The 20,344-nt window shown below is 38.3% G+C and overlaps 1 protein-coding gene across 13 annotated transcripts in view; it reads right to left on the bottom strand.

Annotated features, from left to right (window-relative positions):
- The window catches only part of CAMK2D (calcium/calmodulin-dependent protein kinase II delta), a 308,976-nt gene that overhangs the window by 288,050 nt on the left and 582 nt on the right, over positions 1-20,344 (bottom strand). For all 13 annotated transcript variants that reach the window (XM_010858494.1, XM_010858498.1, XM_010858496.1 and 10 more), the window contains exon 2: positions 18,851-18,945. In XM_010858494.1, coding sequence (XP_010856796.1) covers positions 18,851-18,945 — 95 coding nt within the window. The remainder of the gene's footprint in view (positions 1-18,850; positions 18,946-20,344) is intronic.

The following is a 20,344-nucleotide window of genomic DNA, read 5'->3' as shown; positions in this document are numbered from 1 at the left end:
CCAAAATAAAGTTTCTCACTATTTCCATTGTTTCTCCATCTATTTGCCATGAAGTGATGGGACCAGATGTCATGATCTTAGTTTTCTGAATGTTGAGTTACCACTGCTTTAAAATAAGATTTTAACTCTTTGATACTGGCTGAAAGACTCTACCCAATCTGCCCTCTGCCCACCTCCCGAAGATCACTGTGTACTTCTCTCCTCCTAATTACACTCTAGGTGTAATGACTTTCTTCCTACTCTTATGCAAGCTCATCGTCACCTTGGTCTTTTGACTTGGAATGTCCCTCTCTCATATTTTCTCATCTTTTGCTTCTTCTCATGATTAATGTCTCAGCTCAAATGCGAACGTCCTCAGAGAGGCCTCTCCAAACTAATCCCACTTGAACTCACTGTCTAACTTACAGCCCTGTTTTATTTACTGCAGAGCACTTACCTATACAAATGGCTCCTCCAGCCTCTCTCATATCAAATTTGCTCACATCTATATTTTTAGAATCTAGAACTGTGCCCACTCATAGGAGCTGCTCAACACATGTGTGTTCAATAAATGAGTGAATGAATGAGGACTGATATAATGGGGTCAAGTTAGACATAAGACCCTTTGGGAACTAGAGAAACAACATCCAGGGCATCAAAAAATTCAGCATAAAAGATACCAAATTTCTAAAATGGTGTAAAGATGTCTTCTAGAGCTTAGAAGTTAGAAGTGAGAACTCAAGACACAATGTTGTTTGTGGGAAATCAGGTGGTAAAGGAAGAGAAAAGTAGGGGTAACTACTGAACATCAATAGTAACAGCAAAGGGAGAAAGAACAGGGAATGAATACAGGTGTGGGAAAATCTTTTCTGTAAAAAGGAAAAAAGAAACACATTCTGATCACATCTACCTCTACCACAATCTTTGGGTTCACTGCCTCCGTAGTGAACTTAGAAAAACTGAAACATGACACAGACTTTTAAGAAAATTAGTCACTATGTCAATGCTTTAGGGAAATCTTATCTAACCCAGAGGGGGAGGGGGTGGGCGATGGGGGTGGTTCAGGAGGGAGGGAACAAGTGTATACCTGTGACTGATTCATGTTGGTGTGTGGCAAAAACCAACACGATGTTGTGTGACAATTATCCTCCAATTAAAAAAAACAACTTATCTAACCAAAAGTCCTTATCATTACAGTCAATGAACCAGAAGTATGCAGATAGTAAAGTAAGCAAAAGCACATAAAATCCAGTGTTCATGATAATAAACCTTATTAAAGGTTGGCAATAAAACAGCCAGGATGAACTAGCTTATCAGTTCAGTTCAGTTGCTCAGTCGTATCCAACTCTTTGCAACCCCATGGACTGCAGCACGCCAGGCCTCCCTGTCCATTACCAACTCCCGGAGTTTACTCAAACTCATATCCATTGAGTCAGTAATGCCAACCAACCATCTCATCCTCTGTCATCCCCTTCTCCTCCCACCTTTAATCTTTCCCAGCACCAGGGTCTTTTCAAATGAGTCAGTTCTTCATATCAGGTGGCCAAACTATTGGAGTTTCAGCTTCAACATCAGTCCTTCCAATGAATATTCAGGACTGATTTCTTTTAGGATGGACTGGTTGGATCTCCTTGCAGTCCAAGGGACTCTCAAGAGTTTTCTCCAACACCACAGTTCAAAACCATCAATTTTTTGGCACTCAGCTTTCTTTATAGTCCAACTCTCACATCCATACATGAGTACTAGAAAAACCATAGCCTTAACTAGACAGACCTTTGTAGGCAAAGGTCTTTGCTGGCAAACTAACTTATGTCTTCAAAATATTTCATATTCCTGATCTGTAATAATTTTTCTCCATAAGCAGCGGTTTCCTACTGATGAAATGATATACAACTCAAACATTAAAAGCTGCCTGCAGGGTGTTTTGTTTATTTAGAGAAATTGAATAAAACTGATAGAAATAGCTGATTTAGATTGTGAACTGAAGATTCCCCAGGCTTCCCTTTCAGGTAGGAAAAGAAATCTGCTACCAAACATTCCAAAATGGTATAATTCTGGCTGTCATTCCTGTAGAATAAAATTTTTCTTCCCAATTTTCTGCTTTCTGACTTCCTCCACACCTCCTCTGTCCTGCCAGATCCGCCCTAGAAAGAACAGAACAGAACAGAACAACAAGGGCTTTTGCTTTACTTAGGGTTCTCTGGTGGCTCAGATGGTGAAGACTCTGCAATGTGAGAGACCTGGGTTTGATCCATGGGTCTGGAAGATCCCCTGAAGAAGGAAATAGTTACCCACTCCAGTATTCTTGCCTGGAGAATCCCATGGGTCGAGGAGCCTACAGTCCACGGGGTCACAAAGAGTCAGACACGACTGAGTGACTTAACACTTTCACTTTCAGTTCAGTTGCTCACTCCTGTCCGACTCTTTGCGACCTCATGAATCGCAGCACTTTCAGGGCTGGATTTAAATTCTAGGTATTCTATTCTTACTGGCTGTACAAATTAACGTGTTTTTTTGTTTGTTTGTTTTTTAAAGGAAGCGAAACCTTCCCCTTTAAACGTTTAAAAAGTGCCAGCATCTCAGTCACCTGACCCTGTGGAGCCCTGGGCAGTCTGGGGCTAGATTCAAGGCCGTGTTCACTGTACCTGCTAATGATCTACTGCACACTGCTTTGGGGGGACCCCCTCACTGCAACCCCCAAGGGCCATCTCAAATCTGTTCTCTGAATCTTGCTTCCATTTCTCCTATTGTCAGCTGAACTGCAGCCGTCTTCTCCACTCCCAACATCTTGCTCCTTGAGAAAGAAGAATGTCCCCCCACACATGCCCAAAAACCTCCAGGACTCCACCCCATACATTTTACCCTCTTTCCTAACATTGTTATTTTCCAGGGATTCTTTTTCCTCTTCCTTCAAATAAGCTTCAGTTTTATTTATCACCAAAGTTAATTCCCTTGACCTGGTTAATCCCTGAAATCACCCCTTGGCATGGGTGTCTGTGTCTCTCTTCCTGTTTTATTAAACCAGCAGGTTTTACATGTTATCTCCATTTAATCTTTAATCCAAAGAAATAGGGTTTTTTTCCTTTATCCATTTGGGAAATATTTATTAAATACCAATTATATTTCATGCAATATGCTCAGTTAGGAGGAGGTAAAGATGAATAACAGACTAGCCTGATCCTCATGACTGCTTCTTTCACAGGACTGAAATTCTGCCATCTGGAAAACCAAGGCCTTTTCTCAGTCTTCATTTCTTTCCATTTCTTTGTAACATCGAACATGACTAGCCATCCCCTCCTTTGCAAAAAACTCTCGGAGTTCAAAGCACTGCATTTTCCTTTTCTGACATATCCTTTCACTTTTGAACTAATTCTACTTCCTCCTTTCATCTATTAAAATGAAGGTATTCCCCCAACCACGGTCCTGTACTCTCTTCTCTTTCCTTTCTATCTTCTCTCCTTTGTGATCTTTTCCACTAGTATATCTTTTATCATCATCTCTGGGCAGACAAGTCACAAATAGCAGCTAAACTGATTACTGCAGTTTATTACAGATTAAAAACAAACAAACAAAAAACACGTTTGGAGAGGTTAGGAAGTTAACCCAAGATCACAAGAACTAGGAAGTGGTAAAGACAAGTCCTGAACCTTGGCAATCTGATTTCAGAGCAGGTGCTCTTAACCCATCGAGTACACTGCACTGCTTCCTGTGGCTCTTCCTCAAGGACCCCACTCAATTTTCCATGGTTCTTTAGGCATTTCTACCTGAAGGTAGATTGGGGGCTTACAGGTGGCACTAGTGGTAAAGAACCCACCTGCCAATGCAGGAAACTCAAGAGATGTGGGTTCAATCTCTGGGTCGGGAAGATCTCCTGAAGGAGGGGATGGCAACCCACTCCAGTATTCTTGCCTGGAGAGTCCCACGGACAGAGGAGCCTACAGCCCAAGGGTTGCACAGTCGGACGTGACTGAAGCGATTTAGCACACACACACAGGTTAAACACATGTTGATTCATCATCGTCCTTCATCAAAATCAGTCCTTGATTTTGATTTCTCAATTTGCTTTATGAAAATTACAATTTTCCCCACGATTCAACTTGAAACCCCAGTCAGCCTTATCCTTTATTATCTTAAGGTTTCAGAATTTCAATATCTTATACTCTATGCTAATCTATCGTGCTTACTCACTGCTGCCAAGTAATGTCTTATGTGCCCTTTAAAGTGGTGTCTCCATTGTATTTCAGACGTTATCAACTTGACAGAGACCTTCATGTTTTCAAACTTTTCCCCCCTAATATCCCACAGATCCTCTATCTTTTGCCCAAGCATTACACGCCTTTCTGCATCTGTGTGCTTTATCCTTCTTCCTTTCTTCCATCCATCTTAACTTCTACTTCCTCAACGTTACTTCTGCTTCCACAACTGTCACTACTAGGTCCAATGAGTAACTCCATTCTGCTGCTACTTATCTTTCTCTCTTCTATAATCATGTGTGTCTCCTATTCTCCAAACCAAGCTCTAAGTTTTTTTGTGGGAACTGAGCATATTCTGTTATTTCCATGCTGCCTACAGGTTGCTTCTTTACAGGCGTAACAAATGGTTCTGCTCTGACATCTTTTAGGGAAAATGCTAACCTTGCTTTCCTTCCTCACCAGTAATATATATAGGCCACAGTATTCCTCATTATTACGTGTGAAGCTCCCAAAGGTACAAAGCCTTACAGAGGAAAAGAGGCCGACTCTACTTCCCCGGGGATAAAGCAGGGTATGTGTACATACTCAATCGCCCAGTTGTGTCTGACACTTTGCAACCCCACGGGCTCTTCTGTCCATGAGCTTCTTCAGGCAAGAATATTGGACTGGGTTGCCATTTCCTCCTGAGGGGATCTTCCCCACCCAGGGATCGTACTCGCATCTCCTGTACTGCAGAAAGATTCTTTACCATTGAGCCACCAGGGAAGCCCAAAGCGGACATAAAATGTTTTAATGAGAGAATATTTTTTATAGGAATTAGGGCTATTGACTCAGAAAATGAAAGTCTCTCAATCGTGTCCGATTCTTTGCAACTCCATGAACTATACAGTCCATGGAATTCTCCAGGCCAGAAACTGGAGTGGGTAGCCTTTCCCTTCTCCAGGGGATCTTCCCAACCCAGGGTTCAACCCAGGTCTCCCACATTGCAACATGAATTCTTTACCCGCTGAGCCACAAGGGAAGCCCAAGAATACTGGAGTGGGTAACCTATTTCTTCTCCAGTGGATCTTCCCAACCCAGGAATGAACTGGGGTCTCCTGCATTGCAGGCAGATTCTTTACCAGCTGAGGTACCAGGGAAGCCCATTGACTCAGAGACCTAGCCAAATTCCAGTCCAGGTAATTCATGCCTTGCTCCCTAGATCCCTCTGCTATTTCAGCTGGGTATGCTGGCTCCTCCACTCCCTAGCCCGGGTGGGAATGTGATGTGCTCTGTGAAACAGCTGCAACAGGCCACCCAGGAGGACGGGTCTCACAGCACTAGGCACAAGAATCCTGAGGGTCCCTTACGCACACCCTAGAAGTACTGTGGGACCTAGTTAGGGAATGTCTGAAATCCCAGAAGCAGAGATGCTAAATAAGCATTGGTATGAGCCACAAGAATTTTTCAACAGACATTTCTCACTTCCCTCCACCCTTCCTCCCCCAAAGCTTGCTACAGACAGTATGAATGAAACACTTACGTCCAGGATGGAGGAGAAATTATCCTCTCAGAGCTAAGTGCTATTTTTAAAACTCACCCTTTGTGTGTTCACTGTATATTTCTAACCCTGGTATCTATAAATTTGGATTTAGCTGGTTTAGGTTAAAGCCTCTACCTAAAATAGTCTCCTACCTAAAATAGTCTCTCAAAGTTTGTAAAAGGTCAACACATACTTATTTCATCTTATAAAATCATTATTACTTTAAAAGATCAAGTATCTCAGTGATACTTTGGCCATTCCTGTCCATGCCTGAAGCGCTTTCTCTTTACAATGTCACTGGCAGATAACATATACTGTGACTACGAGCATCAAATGGAGCACACAGTGCTGTAAGTACTGCAATAACTGGTTCTCTGTCAAGGTGAGACATATACTTTCTTTCAAATAGACTTAAGGTTAACAATTTTTATTTCCCCTGTTCCTGATCATAAATACATAGGAAGCAGGGGGCAAAGTCAATCCAAAGAATATTTTTTTCCTAAAGATAATTATGTGCAAAGCACACAAATATCGGTGAAAGTGGGTCTTAATCCTATTTATACAGGAGTCAAATAATACGCTGACACTTTTTTCCTTCTCTAATTCTACTAAAATGAAAACTGGCCAGAAATCAGGAGCTCTATGCTCAGATAACAGGAGTAGACTTTGACCTTGAAATCCTGCTGACAATCTGGAATTAGGATTTTTCCCACCCTACTTTCTAACGACTATACCAACCTTGAGTCACTGCTTTTGAAGTCAAAGAAGGCTTCCTCCTTGACAAAGCTCCTATGTCAACACAAAAAAATTCTACTCTAAATTATATATATATGTATACATATATATATATATACACATACACACACACAGAGACACACATTGAGTAAAACAATATTATCCCCCTTAAACAAGTAATATAATACTTAAAACAAACCTGGAGAGATCTTACAAATTAAAATGTTTTATAGATGCTTCCCTGTAATAATAGGGGGGAAATATTGCACAGTTAAGCATTGCTAGGGAGGTTAATAAGTACTTCAAGTTATCTTCTTGATAAATGTGAGTTTTTTCCCATTATGTAAATGAAGGGAACAAATGACTATTTTCCAGCCATCAGCTTGTGCTGAATTATATGTCATATCAGAATTAATCTGCTAATTTTCTTGAAACAATATAATGTACACAAATCTAAAAAATTCTGGGTCTCTAAATATGTATTCATTTACCATGATATGATATAGTTTTAGAAGTTATTTATTCATTCATTTATTCAATAAATGAGTTGCTTCCCTTGTAGCTCAGTCGGTAAAGAATCTGCCTGCAGTGCAGGAGACCTGGGTTCGATCCCTGGGTTGGGAAGATCCCCTGGAGAAGGAAATGGCAACCCACTCCAGTATCCTTGCCTGGAAAATCTCATGGACAGAGGATCCTGGTGGGCTGCAGTCCATGGGGTCGCAAAGAGTCGCACAACTGAGTGACTAACACACACATTTATTCAATAAATATGTGTGAAGGGTGCCAGGCACTATTCTAGACACTGGAAATTCAGGCAGTGAATGTCAATACCACTTTTAGACACCTTACTTACCTTTGGTTTTAAACCAAAACCTACATTTTAAAAACACTTATCAATGCAATATCACAACTGCAGTAACTATCTAGCTTTTCTTGTTCATAAACACAAATGGGATTACTTAGGGCACTTTTAATACTGGTTAACTTTTTTAAAAATCCACTCTAATTATCCTCCTGTCCTTTCTCTTTCACTTAGTCACTCTTTTTTTTTTTTTTGTATTTGCCCCAAAGCTACATAAAACAAAATGTAAGGTAGATAAGAAGTTGTTATTCCTCTCTTATCAGCTGTTCACACCTAATGACTCAGGGCTGTAAAATCCCAGAAACCCACCTTATTTAATACCTTCCCCCAGATTTTGTTGCACTTAAGTGATTCACTGAAAGAAAAAAACTGCACCTGTTTCCATTAGTGTTTGCATGCTTTCATGAAACTTTATAAACCATAAGTTGATCACTCAGGGTTAAAAAAAATTATCTATTTTCCAGTTCTCTCTCTATTAGCACTTACTGATTTTCTTGCTTCTCAGTATTGTATCTTTCCTATCCCTCTTTAAATTCAAAAGTGGTCATTTTCATAATACAGTTCCAAGATCACCTCCTCTGAAGTTCTCCCTTTCCTTTCAAACAACAGTTACCTCCTTACACCCCAGAATGAGTAAACATTTGCATTGTCTCACTTATCAACATGCCTTGATAACGTATTTGACTCCACATCTATTTTACCTTGAAATGAAGGACCTTTATCTTTGTATCTTTGTTTATCTAGCAGGGGTGTGGAACAAGGTAACTGTTCTTTTGCTACATTGAAATTAAGAATCGTGTTCCCCAAAATTCAGTTTTACTAGCAAATTTAAGTATTATTGGCAGAAACGTACAAAGCTTGGAAAATGCAATCTGGCAACATTTATCAAGAATTTTGATAATTCAACCCTCTAACTCATTAGTTCTCCTTTATGGATACTCCCGAAGAAAAGAACTAGAAATATGAAAAAGTTTTACAAAACAACGTTTACTATTATCATTTATCATAGCAAAGAATAATAATAATAAAAAAAAACCCCAGCAATTCTAAACTGATGTTTTCTTAGTGAAGTGTAATTCAAAGGATTTGTAGTCAGATAGGTAGACTTTGTAAAATTAAGACAAAAGACAGGACAAAAAATTGTGTATTTAAGTCCAGTATTCTGACAAACTAAGAAAGAAACAAACAAAATCTGTACCATGTTTGGGGTAACTTAACTTTGAATGTCTTCTGTTTTTCTGTATTTCCCCAATTTGGTAACATTTTTATAATATTTTAAAATATTTTTATCTAAATTGGTAACAAATAATAAAAACTGGATTTTAGAGGTTTATCCAAAGTGTACAAGTCTCTCTGCAACAAATATGATCTTTATAATCTTTATACATATGAATCTTTGATATAAAAGCATATACAATTTGTTCTATTAAAATAAAAAATTCATCATAAATAGTTTCTACAAAATGGCCAGAATGAATTTCACAAATCACTTCTCCTATATCTGACCTTTAAACTGCCATTTAAAAATGTGATCAAAATCCTTTCACGAAAAGAACATATTTTCTAAAACATATAACAAAATTATAAAGTTACAGAATTGTGAAATTCCCAATTTCCTATTACATATCACACAAGAAAAAGTTCCCTGAAGAGGAAACACAAATAAATGCTTTAAGATGTGTTCCCTTTTCTAATATTGAAACAAGTACACTTCCCAGTCCTTTTACCAAGTTTCAGAACTGATAGACGCTGCAGCCTCTAACTGCCTTTATTGAAATATCCAATAATCACTCTAAGCAAATAATACCCATGATTCGCATATCCAAAACTCATAAAATATCACCAAAATGCTTTTTAAAGTGAGCTCTGTTAAAAGAAAAGTGAAAAAGTGACAACCTTTGGAGAACAAACTGAAAATTTTAAAACCCTTTTTTTAAAATGTAATAATGCCATGAATCTGGCATTACTGAAGAGGTACTGATGGACACACAATGAAAATGTTACCCCGTATTATTGAATCACTTCACATGGTTTAAAAAAAAGAAAATGCGCTAAGAATTTGTACACAGTTGCCCCCAAATTTACGGAATTATACAGAACTCCAACGAAGGATAATCTGTCATCTGAAAACTAATGGAATGATTAGAAAATTGTGAATAACTGGGAATTAATTCATTCAGTTAATGAATGCCACCTGACATGAAGCCTCAGGTCAATGATTTATTTCATGTCACAGTCTTTGTTAATCATAGGTCTATTTCAAGAGTCAGAATCTTATTTTTTACCCATTCAGTTGTCCATTTATTCAACAAACACAAGTATATTCAATACTGTATTACTATGCCAGGCACAGATCCAAAGATAAATTTTAAAATGTCCACAAAATGCTTGAAAGTTACAGCATAAATAACGATAATGTAAGGGGAGAAGTGTGACAAGTTCCTGAAGAAACATGAAGAAGCTATTCAGGGGATGAGAAAAATAATCATATCTGTCTAGAGAAGCAAAGGAGGTGTGGAGAAGTCAGAGACAGCTTCACAGCGGAGGCAATGCCTGAACTGAGTCTTAAAGGAGAGAGGATTCCAACAGTACCAGGTGTCCTCACTGCATCTGCAGGGTAGACCAGGGCTTTCTCTTCCTTTGAACAGGCTGCTTTACTCTGACTGGCCAAACATTTCTCCCTTTTCTGTCAGGCGCACTTACCATTCCAAACACAACCTCACCCATGAATCTCTTCAGGAAATCTATGATACCAGTCACCTCCAACCCATAACTATTATACACGGAAGGCCCTGTGAATACCTCTAGTAGAGCCCATAAGAGCTACGGGCACAATATTTATCAATCATATCAGATTCAGGCTCCTCTGTCCATGGGATTTCCCAGGCAAGAATATTGGAGTTGGTTCCATTTCCTTCATACCTTTATACTATTAGTGGGTTTGATCCCTAGGTTGGGAAGAACCTCTGCAGAAGGGAATGGCAACCCACTCCAGTATTCTTGCCTAGAGAATCCCATTGTCAAAGAAGCCTCAGTTCAGTTCAGTCGCTCAATCATGTCTGACTCTTTGTGACCCCATGGACTGCAGCACACCAGGCTTCCCTGTCCATCATCAACTCCCAGAGTTTGCTCAAACTCATGTCCATCGAGTTGGTGATGCCATCCAACCATTTCATCCTCTGTCACCCCCTTCTCCTCCTGCCTTCAACCTTTCCCAGCATCAGGGTCTTTTCCAATGAGTCAGTTCTTCACAATAGGTAGCCTAAGTATTAGACTTTCAGTTTTATTATCAGTCCTTCCAATGAACACCCAGGACTGATCTCCTTTAGCATGGACTGGTTGGATCTCCTTGCAGACCAAGGGACTCTCAAGAGTCTTCTCCAACACCACAGTTCAAAAGCATCAGTGCTCAGCTTTCTTTACAGTCCAACACTCACATCCATACATGACTACTGGAAAAGCCATAGCTTTGACTAGACGGACCTTTGTTGGCAGAATTATCTCTGCTTTGTAATATGTTGTGTAGGTTGGTCCTAACTTTTCTTCCAAGGAGTAAGCATCTTTTAATTTAATGGATGCAGTCACCATCTGCAGTGATTTTGGAGCCCCCAAAAATAAAGTTTCTCACTGTTTCCATTGTTTCCCCATCTATTTGCCATGAAGTGATGGAACGAGATGCCATGATCTTAGTTTTCTGAAAGTGGAGCTTCTAGCCAACTTTTTCACTCTCCTCTTTCACTTTCATCAACAGGCTCTTTAGTTCCTCTTCACTTTCTGCCATAAGGGTGGTGTCATCTGCATATCTGAGGTTATTGATATTTCTCCCAGCAATCTTAATTCCAGCTTGTGTTTCATCCAGCCCAGTGTTTCTCATGATGTACTCTGCATATAAGTTAAATAAGCAGGGTGACAATATACAGCCTTGACGTACTCCTTTCCCGATCTGGAATCAGTCTGTTGTTCCATGTTCAGTTCTAACTGTTGCTTCTTGACCTGCATACAGATTTCTCAGGAGGCAGGAAAGGTGGTCTGGTATTCCCATCTCTTTCAGAATTTTCCAGTTTGTCGTGATCCACACAGTCAAAGCCTTTGGCGTAGTGAATAAAGCAAAAGTAGATGTTTTTCTGGAACTCTCTTGCTTTTCTGATGATCCAACAGATGTTGGCAATTTGATCTCTAGTTCCTGCACCTTTTCTAAATCCAGCTTGAACATCTGGAAGTTCATGGTTCATATATTGTTGAAGCCTGGCTTGGAGAATTTTGAGCATTACTTTGCTAGCATGTAAGATGAGTGCAATTGTGCGGTAGTTTGAACATTCTTTGGCATTGCCCTTCTTTGGGATTGGAATGAAAACTCACCTTTTCCAATCCTGTGGCCACTGTTGAATTTTCCATATTTACTGGCATATTGAGTGCAGCATTTTCACACCATCATCTTTCAGGATTTAAAATAGCTCAACTGGAATTCCATCACTTTCCACTAGCTTTGTAGTGATGCTTCCTAAGGCCCACTTGACTTCGCATTCCAGGATGTCTGGCTCTAGATGGGTGATCACATCATCATGGTATCTGGGTCATGATGATACTTTTTGTATAGTTCTTCTGTGTATTGTTGCCACCTCTTTTTGATATCTTCTGCCTCTGTTAGGTCCCTACTGTTTCTGTCCTTTATTGTGCCCATGTTGCCTATCAGGCTATGATCCATGGGGTCGCAAAGAGTTGAACATGACTGAAGCAACTTAGCACGCACTACTTGCTATACCTAAGAGTTATTTTTCCAACAATAAAAAATTTAACAGTTTTGTATTTGACTTTCACTTGCTACACTTCAGTAGGAATTGACACACACAGCAGTGCTGTCCAAGAAGAAACAACGCAAGAAGCATCTGTCTTCCATTCTTCACTGGTCAGACAAAGTGAGCCAGAGAAGGAGAATGCCTTTATCAGCAGGTTTCTCTGGGCTTTGGTTAAGGGCTGAGTGCTTTTTTTGAGCAACAAGTAAATCATTTAGAAGAAGTAATCCTAGGAACTCATTGTATATTAAGATATTTTTAATCAGTTAATACATTAAGTTCACCAAAGTATCTCATTCTTCTGTAATCACTTTCTACCATTTTAATAAGATTTTTCACTACACTGTTTTCCTTTCACAAATTAGCATGGGGATGCCTTTTGAAACTTCCATTTGATCTTCTGTTACTGCAGCAATTAAAACACTATCTTCTCTCATAAGTTGGAACCTGAACAGTCAATTCCATACATTGTGTTGGAAATATAAAATGTATAAGACATAGTCCTTTTTATAAAGGAACCTGAAGTTTAGCGGGGAGATAAGTCAAGCACATACAGATCAGTACAGAAAGGTTAAGTTTTCTGTAACAACAATGAACAGGATTCGTGATGGCAAGATTCAGGCTTTAGAGAGACAGAAAACTGGGCTAAAATTCTTGACTCTGCCATTTAGTAAGAGTAACTCATAGTAACTATTTATAAATGGAGATAATATTGCCTCTCCAAAGGCTGCTGCTGCTGCTAAGTCACTTTAGTCATGTCCAACTCTGTGTGACCCCATAGACAGAAGCCCACCAGGCTCCCCCGTCCCTGGGATTCCCCAGGCAAGAACACTGGAGTGGGTTGCCATTTCCTTCTCCAATGCATGAAAGTGAAAAGTGAAAGGGAAGTCGCTTAGTCGTGTCCGACTCCTAGCGACCCCATGGACTACAGCCTACCAGGCTCCTCCATCCGTGGGATTTTCCAGGCAAGAGGACTGGAGTGGGGTGCCATTGCCTTCTCCGCTAAAGGCTGCAGTGTGGATTAAATAAGTGAAGTGAAGTGGCTCAGTCATGTCCGACTCTTTGTGACCCCGTAGACTGTAGCCCACCAGGCTCCTCTGTCCATGGGATTCTCCAGGCAAGAATACTGGAGTGGGCTGCCATTTCCTTCTCCAGGGGAATCTTCCCGACCCAGGGATCAAACCCAGGTCTCCCACATTGCAGGCAGACGCTTTAACCTCTAAGCCACCAGGGAAGTCTTAAATAAAATATTAAATAAAATATCTTGTAAATATATACATGCTACTTAGAAGGTGTTCTTTAAATAATGGCTATAACATTTCTATTAGTTTATTATTATTATTATTGATTTTGGTAGTAACAAGCAACCTCATATGTTGTTAACATGAGACAGTGTTAGAAAAGGGGTTCACCTATCTAAAAAAAAAAAAAAATCAATTATAATGTTCTGTGATTGTGTATAAATAACAATGCATGCTAAGTCACTTCAGTCATGTCTAACTCTTTGCAACCCTAAGGACAGTAGCCCCCCAGGCTCCTCTGTCCATGGGATCATCCAGGCAAGAATTCTGGAGTGAGTTGCCATGCAATGTACTGGAGGGGATCTTCCAGGACCCAGGGATCAAACCTACTTCTCTTATGTTTCCTGCATTGGCAGGGTGGGTTCTCTACCACTAGCGCCACCTGGGAAGCCCCATAAAAAACAATAGTTGATTTCAAAACCAAACAACAGAGCTGTCCTCTCCCTCCTCCAAACCTATCAGTTTCTTTATCCTAAAGAAAGAGTTAAGCAGATGAAAGGTCTACGAGTTCACCTTAACAAGCATTGAGATACCTACTTTAACTGGAATCATAACCAGCTATAACCTAAAAATCGTAACCTAAAAAATTTCCTACAACAAAAATAACTTTTTACTGATAGTTTTAACAAAAGTACCATATGAATAAAACAACTTTCACTATAATCAGATATCTAAACCATTTTGAACACTCTCCAAATTGTTTATTTAGACTTTGGTACTTGAACCCGTCTGCATTATGGTTTTAAATATTTAAATTTATATTATATAAAAGCCTTCCTTCATCTCCCTTGGCAGAAACAATCTTTCCCTCCTTAGAAATTCCATAGCACTTTATTCACGCTAGACTTAGAACACCACTTATATCTTCTATGATGTCTATTTGTGTAGACGGCCTTATTATTCTTAACATTCTGCCCATTTTAATCATTAAATATTTATCAAATAAAAACATAAAATGAGGTCACCTTTGTGAAGGTGCTTAGTAATCTATAAAGTAATATAAAATATAGAGGTATATTTCAGAGTAAAAATATTTTGCTAAGACTCCCATTTAATATATCACAGTACAGTTCACTAAATGATACTATTATGACTTAAAAGCTTTAACACAGCTTTCCATGTAAACCACCAATGAACTAATTGGCAATTAACTGTCAATAATTTATGGGGGGGGGGGAAACACTGTACACACCATATGCCAATAAATGAGAAGGGTCAGATATCTTAAAAAAAAAAAAAAAAAAAGAAATACCAAGCCAGCCCTAGAGACACTAGGAGTTGGCCTGCCTCTGTATCAGCCTAAGGAAAAGACTAACAAATTAAGATTCTAGTTAACAAAAGAAGTTAAATGTCCAAGAAAATCCTATTATGTGCTTTATGATAATTCATGATGGAAAAAACTCAAATTACTATATTTTAATTTTTATACTGAGTTGATGTCCTTACTCAGGAACATAAATGCAGAATTCAGATTTCATAGCTGAGACCTAATTTTGTGTACATGGTCCAACAGTTCATAAAATCCTGATTCATGTTCTAGTTCTATCAATCTAGGAATTAACAAAACCAGCAAAGATCAAAATTATCCACTTGCATTGTATCTGAAATTTTACATAAATATAAAATGAAATCCCTTTTTAACTTCAGCAACAGAGGTAAAATATACTTGTAATAACATATATTATTTCAAGCTTCTACTGTACTTTTTAACATTTTACAAAACAACAACATGGTGTATCACAGACTATATAATAAGAAATGGTTTCTAAAGATCAAAAAATTCATCAGGAGATGAACGGCAAGAAATCAGTAGTGCCATAAAAAATCATTTACCACAAGTTTTAAAATGAGAAAATCACATGTACTATTTCTAAAGACATCTAACCATCAGAAGCTTCAATCCATTGGATTCTGAACTGTGATCACAGTCCTTCATGGACTTTTCATAATCTAACAATAACTTAGTTATAAGAACATCAACATAGACAAAAAAATCAAAACAGCAAGGCAAATTAGTATTTGTTAACTACTAACCTAACTGATCAAAATGATAATTTCTAATTCTTATCCTAATAATATGAGAAAATTCTATTATCACTACCCACTATTTACTAAGCATGTCTTCTTAGCAAATGTTAGCAAACTAACGAAAAAAATTTTAGAGGACAGAAGTTACATATAAAATCTCACATGCTTGAAACATATCTACACTATTTTTTCTTCTAAAAACAAGTCAACTATATTGGAATGTACCTCTCTCTCTGATCCATTGTATAATGAATGCTCTTTGAACATGTTAATGCAAAAGGAAAGAAATTCTTCAACACTGAGTCTCCCAAACATGATGTATGTGACTAACAGCTGGGAGGTAATGTGACTGAAACTGTTTGCTCGAAATCCACTAAGTTCAAGGCACATAAAAATGCACAGGTGACAGTATAGTTGGATGTGCAAATTTGTCCATGAATGTAGCCAAATTTTTGGCAATTCTCTAATGGTCTTAGATGTACAGACAATGGCCTTTCTTCTTCAGCTGTAATGTTACACTTAAAGAACATGGAGTTGGAAGGCCTGCTTGGTCTTTGAAACAAACAGGCGTAAAACTGGGATTTACAAAAGGCATGGCATTTCAAATACAAACAAAAATTTGTACAAAAAAGTTACATGTTTCACAAAATCTGCCATGTGCAACCAAAAAAAAAAAATTTTTCATTACCTTGGGGTGAAAATGTTATTTTGCATTTTATTCTAATTTCCCCTTAATTATTTAAAATTTTTTTCTGCAAAAGAAATTTTTTAAAATCATAATCTGGGAAGGGAGTGCTCTGAAAGGAGAATTCATATTTTTAACCACGAGCTCTTAGTATACAACCTTACAGACTTCTTTACATCCTGTATTTGCTTATGCTTAGGAATGAACTAGGTATCTCTTTTACAAACCACCTAACAGCCACATGTGATTCTCGTCACTCCGTAATGAGCCCCTCCTAATGTCCTCAGTGGGGTAGAATGTTATAGTAAAAAAAATGAAAGCATAGTGTTTTTCCATTAAGACTTTATAGCTTGAATAGAGGTTTAACAAATGTATACATGCATAGGTACAAATATTCTATAAACTAATCAGCGCGACAATACAAAATAAATTGAACATTTTGAAGGAAAAGTACAATATCTTATAGGTGAGCAGTAACAGATAAAACTGACACAGCATTTTGCATTTTAGAAGTGATTCTCATAAAATTCACTGAATCCTCAAAACCACCCATGACACCATACGGGGATTTTTTTTTTCCCCCACTTGACTAAAGAACAACCCGAGGTCAAAAAAGTTATGTGACAGAACCAAATTTACATACTGAGTACACTAGCAATAGAGCCAAGATTCAAATTGGGTTCTCACAGCTAAATCAAGGCTTCCAACTAGATTTATAATTTAAACTGTCACAATTTAATTTAATCTTTACAACAACCCAATGAGATAATAGCAGCTAATATTCATGGAATGCAGCTTAAGCCACTTAATTGCCACAAAAACCCTATAAAAGAGTGATTACTCAATTTTACGGATGAGAAAAGTGAGGCTCATGGAAAGTGTGTAAACTGCACAAGATCACACAAATCACAGGTAGAGGAATCTTAACTTAAATCCAGGGCATCTAGTTCCAGAGTCACCTTCTTCACCTCATTCTTCAGCAGATTAAGAAACTTGCTCAAAGTCACAAGAAAATTGCAAAGGGAGAACATGAAGCAAGCATTTTAGCCCTAACTACTTTCCTAAATATAACTGAAACAATGAAGATCACTAAATCCAGAAGGGGCAAGGTAGCTGTGGGGTACATTGTTCTTGAAAGCAGATTGAACAAGTGAGGAACATCAGCAGAAAAGCAGCAAGGAGTTTCAGCAGCCTAAAGACTTATCTTCATACGTTTGAAGCAAAAGTAAAATGAAACCTATGTGAGCAGAGACAGGGGTGTTTACCATCCTGGTGTAGCCAGTATGAAAGGTGGTGGATGAAAAGGGACTTGTAATTAAGAAATTAGTAAAAATGAAACACATTTAAGAGACAATGTTAAAGCCACAGAAAGATAGGAGATAGGTGTTTTAACACCTCTAAAAGAACTGATACCCCAACTCTTGCCAAAAGTACCAAGCATACAGGAAGATATTATACAAGCACTGATAGAATCTGACTACATTTTTGCACTTTTCTTTTCTACACTAAACTGTCATGTACAATAGCAACTCCTTTTCACCATTAAAAATCTTCCTGTGGAGTAGAGAGAAGTGGAAAAAGAGAACATAATTGAGCATAAAGTGTATTCCATTAGTCCTCCTGTCCTGAATCTATGGTGCTGGTTACTTTTACACATAAGATGGTCCTCAGACTCATTAAAATCAGGTGAAAGAAATACAAACTTTCACTTAAATGAATAAACTGAAATGTCAACCTAAAGTACACATTAAAAGCAGAATCTGCAACAAAGAGGAGAAAAAAAAAATCATGGCAGAGACCAGACACAATGATACCAGATACTAGGAAGCAACACTTCTTAGAAGACAAATTAAAGAAAGAAAAGCAACCCTGATGGGATTTCTTTTCTCATTACTTAAATCAGGTCACTGAAAGGGACTTATACTATGGCGTTTTCTTCATTTTAATTTCATCAAACCATAAATTCCCATGAAAATATTAATACCTTAGACACGTGCTCACAATAATTGGAATGCCTAACCTTTCAGTATAAGTACTTTTGCATGAGTTCAACAAAATAAAAAGAATGCAATGAGACCCCTCCAAGTTTTTTGCTTATGTCAACAGCTATTTTATGAGTATGAATTATCTTTGCAGTTATAAAGCATATGTAAAATACATTACATGAGTGAGAAGTCTTACTGCAGATGATCAAGTAAAGGTCTAAACTGCACTCAGAAACATCAAAATCAAGCTGAATTTCCTGGAATATAGCAACTATAAAATGTTCCTCCCAAAGCCGTTACTGTTAAATATACCTTAATGAATTAAGTTCAAGTGTAACTACAATTGAAATATACGATTTAACTGAGTTATGACCTATTTTTCCCCTCAAAAGCAAAAGGGAATAATGACAGTTGTGAGACTTACATTTTTCCATTCCAGGGTTTTTCTGAAAGTTATTTAACAGTGGAGCTAAAGGCAAATTGCACTTAGTGACATTTATTTGCTTTAAAATATAGTTATGCTATTACCCACAGAAAAGATAAGATTTTAACAATTTATCAAGTAACAATTGTATTTGGTCACATTTTTAAAACTGCACAAACCAAGAAGCACTCAGGCAGGAAATAATCTCAAAAGGTAATATGATACCTACAGCTACAATTATAACTAAATGACTTACTTACAGAGAACACAACCAACATACAACAGAACCGATAACCAACGTGACAAATGCACAATTAACATATATGTGGTTGAAAATACCCACCCCTAGCAGAAAGCTTTTTGGTGTTGATAATTTTGGCAGCATATTCTTGTCCAGTAGGGATTTTCATACATCTTCTCACCACTGAGAATGCCCCCCTGAAAACCAATAATTAGCAGGTCATCAATATAATCAGCTTGATATTCTATTAAAAACTTACATCTGAGTATTTTTATTGAATTTAGTGAACTGTCAAATATCAGTGCACCATATAGTAATATCTAGAAAACGAACAATTCTTCCTGGAAACTCAGACCTTCTTTAACGTTGAAGAACAAAAATAAATTTTACTTAACTGGGAGCACACATTATTAATCAACAAAATGAAAGGAACTGCCAATTATGACGACTCTTGTTTGCACATGAAATTTGAAAACATTTTACAATTCACACTCACACAGCACCAAATGCTCTGAGAAAAAAATCCTGCAAAGAGCTGAAGAGGAGCAGCAAAAATCTGCTGCCTATTTATTTTGGTAGGAAAAAAAAATTAATGTGGCTCCAAGTAAGTAAATATGGCGATTGTTTTCATTAAAATAAATCTTAGGAACATTTGTGTGTGGTTTAACAAATCCTGCTGTGGTGATTTCTCTCTGCCCTGTTTTGGGCTGGGGGAGGGGAGAGATTTGAATTAAGCTGCTCTTCCGACATATTCTCCATGTTTTAACAGCAGACAACATAAATATATAAGGATATGATCTTCATTACATTTAAAAGATATTTACACATCCTTTAATTCAACTGTAGAAAACAACAACATACACATAAATGCACCTCTTTCTTAAGTAATGTTCGACATTAGCGATAGAGGAACTGGGGTTGGGTTTGATGCTACATAAATTAACGTTCACGGCTCGGCCCCTAGGTTCCTTTGCACAGGTTCTCAGTAGGTCTCCTGCCTCCTTCCTTAACACTGCCAAGTAGTCCTGTCGGTCAGGTGTAGAAGGTCGTTTTTAAACAACATACAACGTTAGGTTACCCCTGGGAAGCACTATCCCGGTCTCCAGAGGGCTTTTCCACTGCCTGTGTAAATAAATCCTCCCAGAGAACTCGAAGATGTTCACGTAAATCCTAGGAAGGGTGATGATGAGCGAGTAATCTAGTGCAAGGAATAATAGTGGATATGGGACAGGGGGTCGAGTTCCTTTGGGAGGCTCTTTTCCTGGACAGAACAACTACTGGATGCGAAACAGACTCTACGCCAAGTTGAACTTTCGGCATCAATAAATATGGCACCGTCTGGGGCAGTGAGTTCTCATTTGAACGTGGGTCGTATGGCTGACTCGCCGGCGAACCCGGCGGCATCTCTATTTACAGAAAACGTGATCTATGTTGCATTTTACATGGGTTCTTGTTTCCTCTCCATACACACACGCGCACGCGCGCGCGCGAGCTCGCACACTTCTCAGGATGACAGCTACAACTGCAGGGATCGTAAATCCACTAAGTCTCTAGTGCAGGGGGGTGGGGGAGCGGGAGAAGGTGGGCTAAGGATTA

The sequence above is a fragment of the Bison bison genome, unplaced genomic scaffold (assembly GCF_000754665.1).
Source record: "Bison bison bison isolate TAMUID 2011002044 unplaced genomic scaffold, Bison_UMD1.0 scf7180017864389, whole genome shotgun sequence".
NCBI lineage: Eukaryota > Metazoa > Chordata > Mammalia > Artiodactyla > Bovidae > Bison > Bison bison.
Note: the sequence above shows the minus strand (reverse complement) of the source record. Positions and strands in the feature narration are given on the sequence as shown.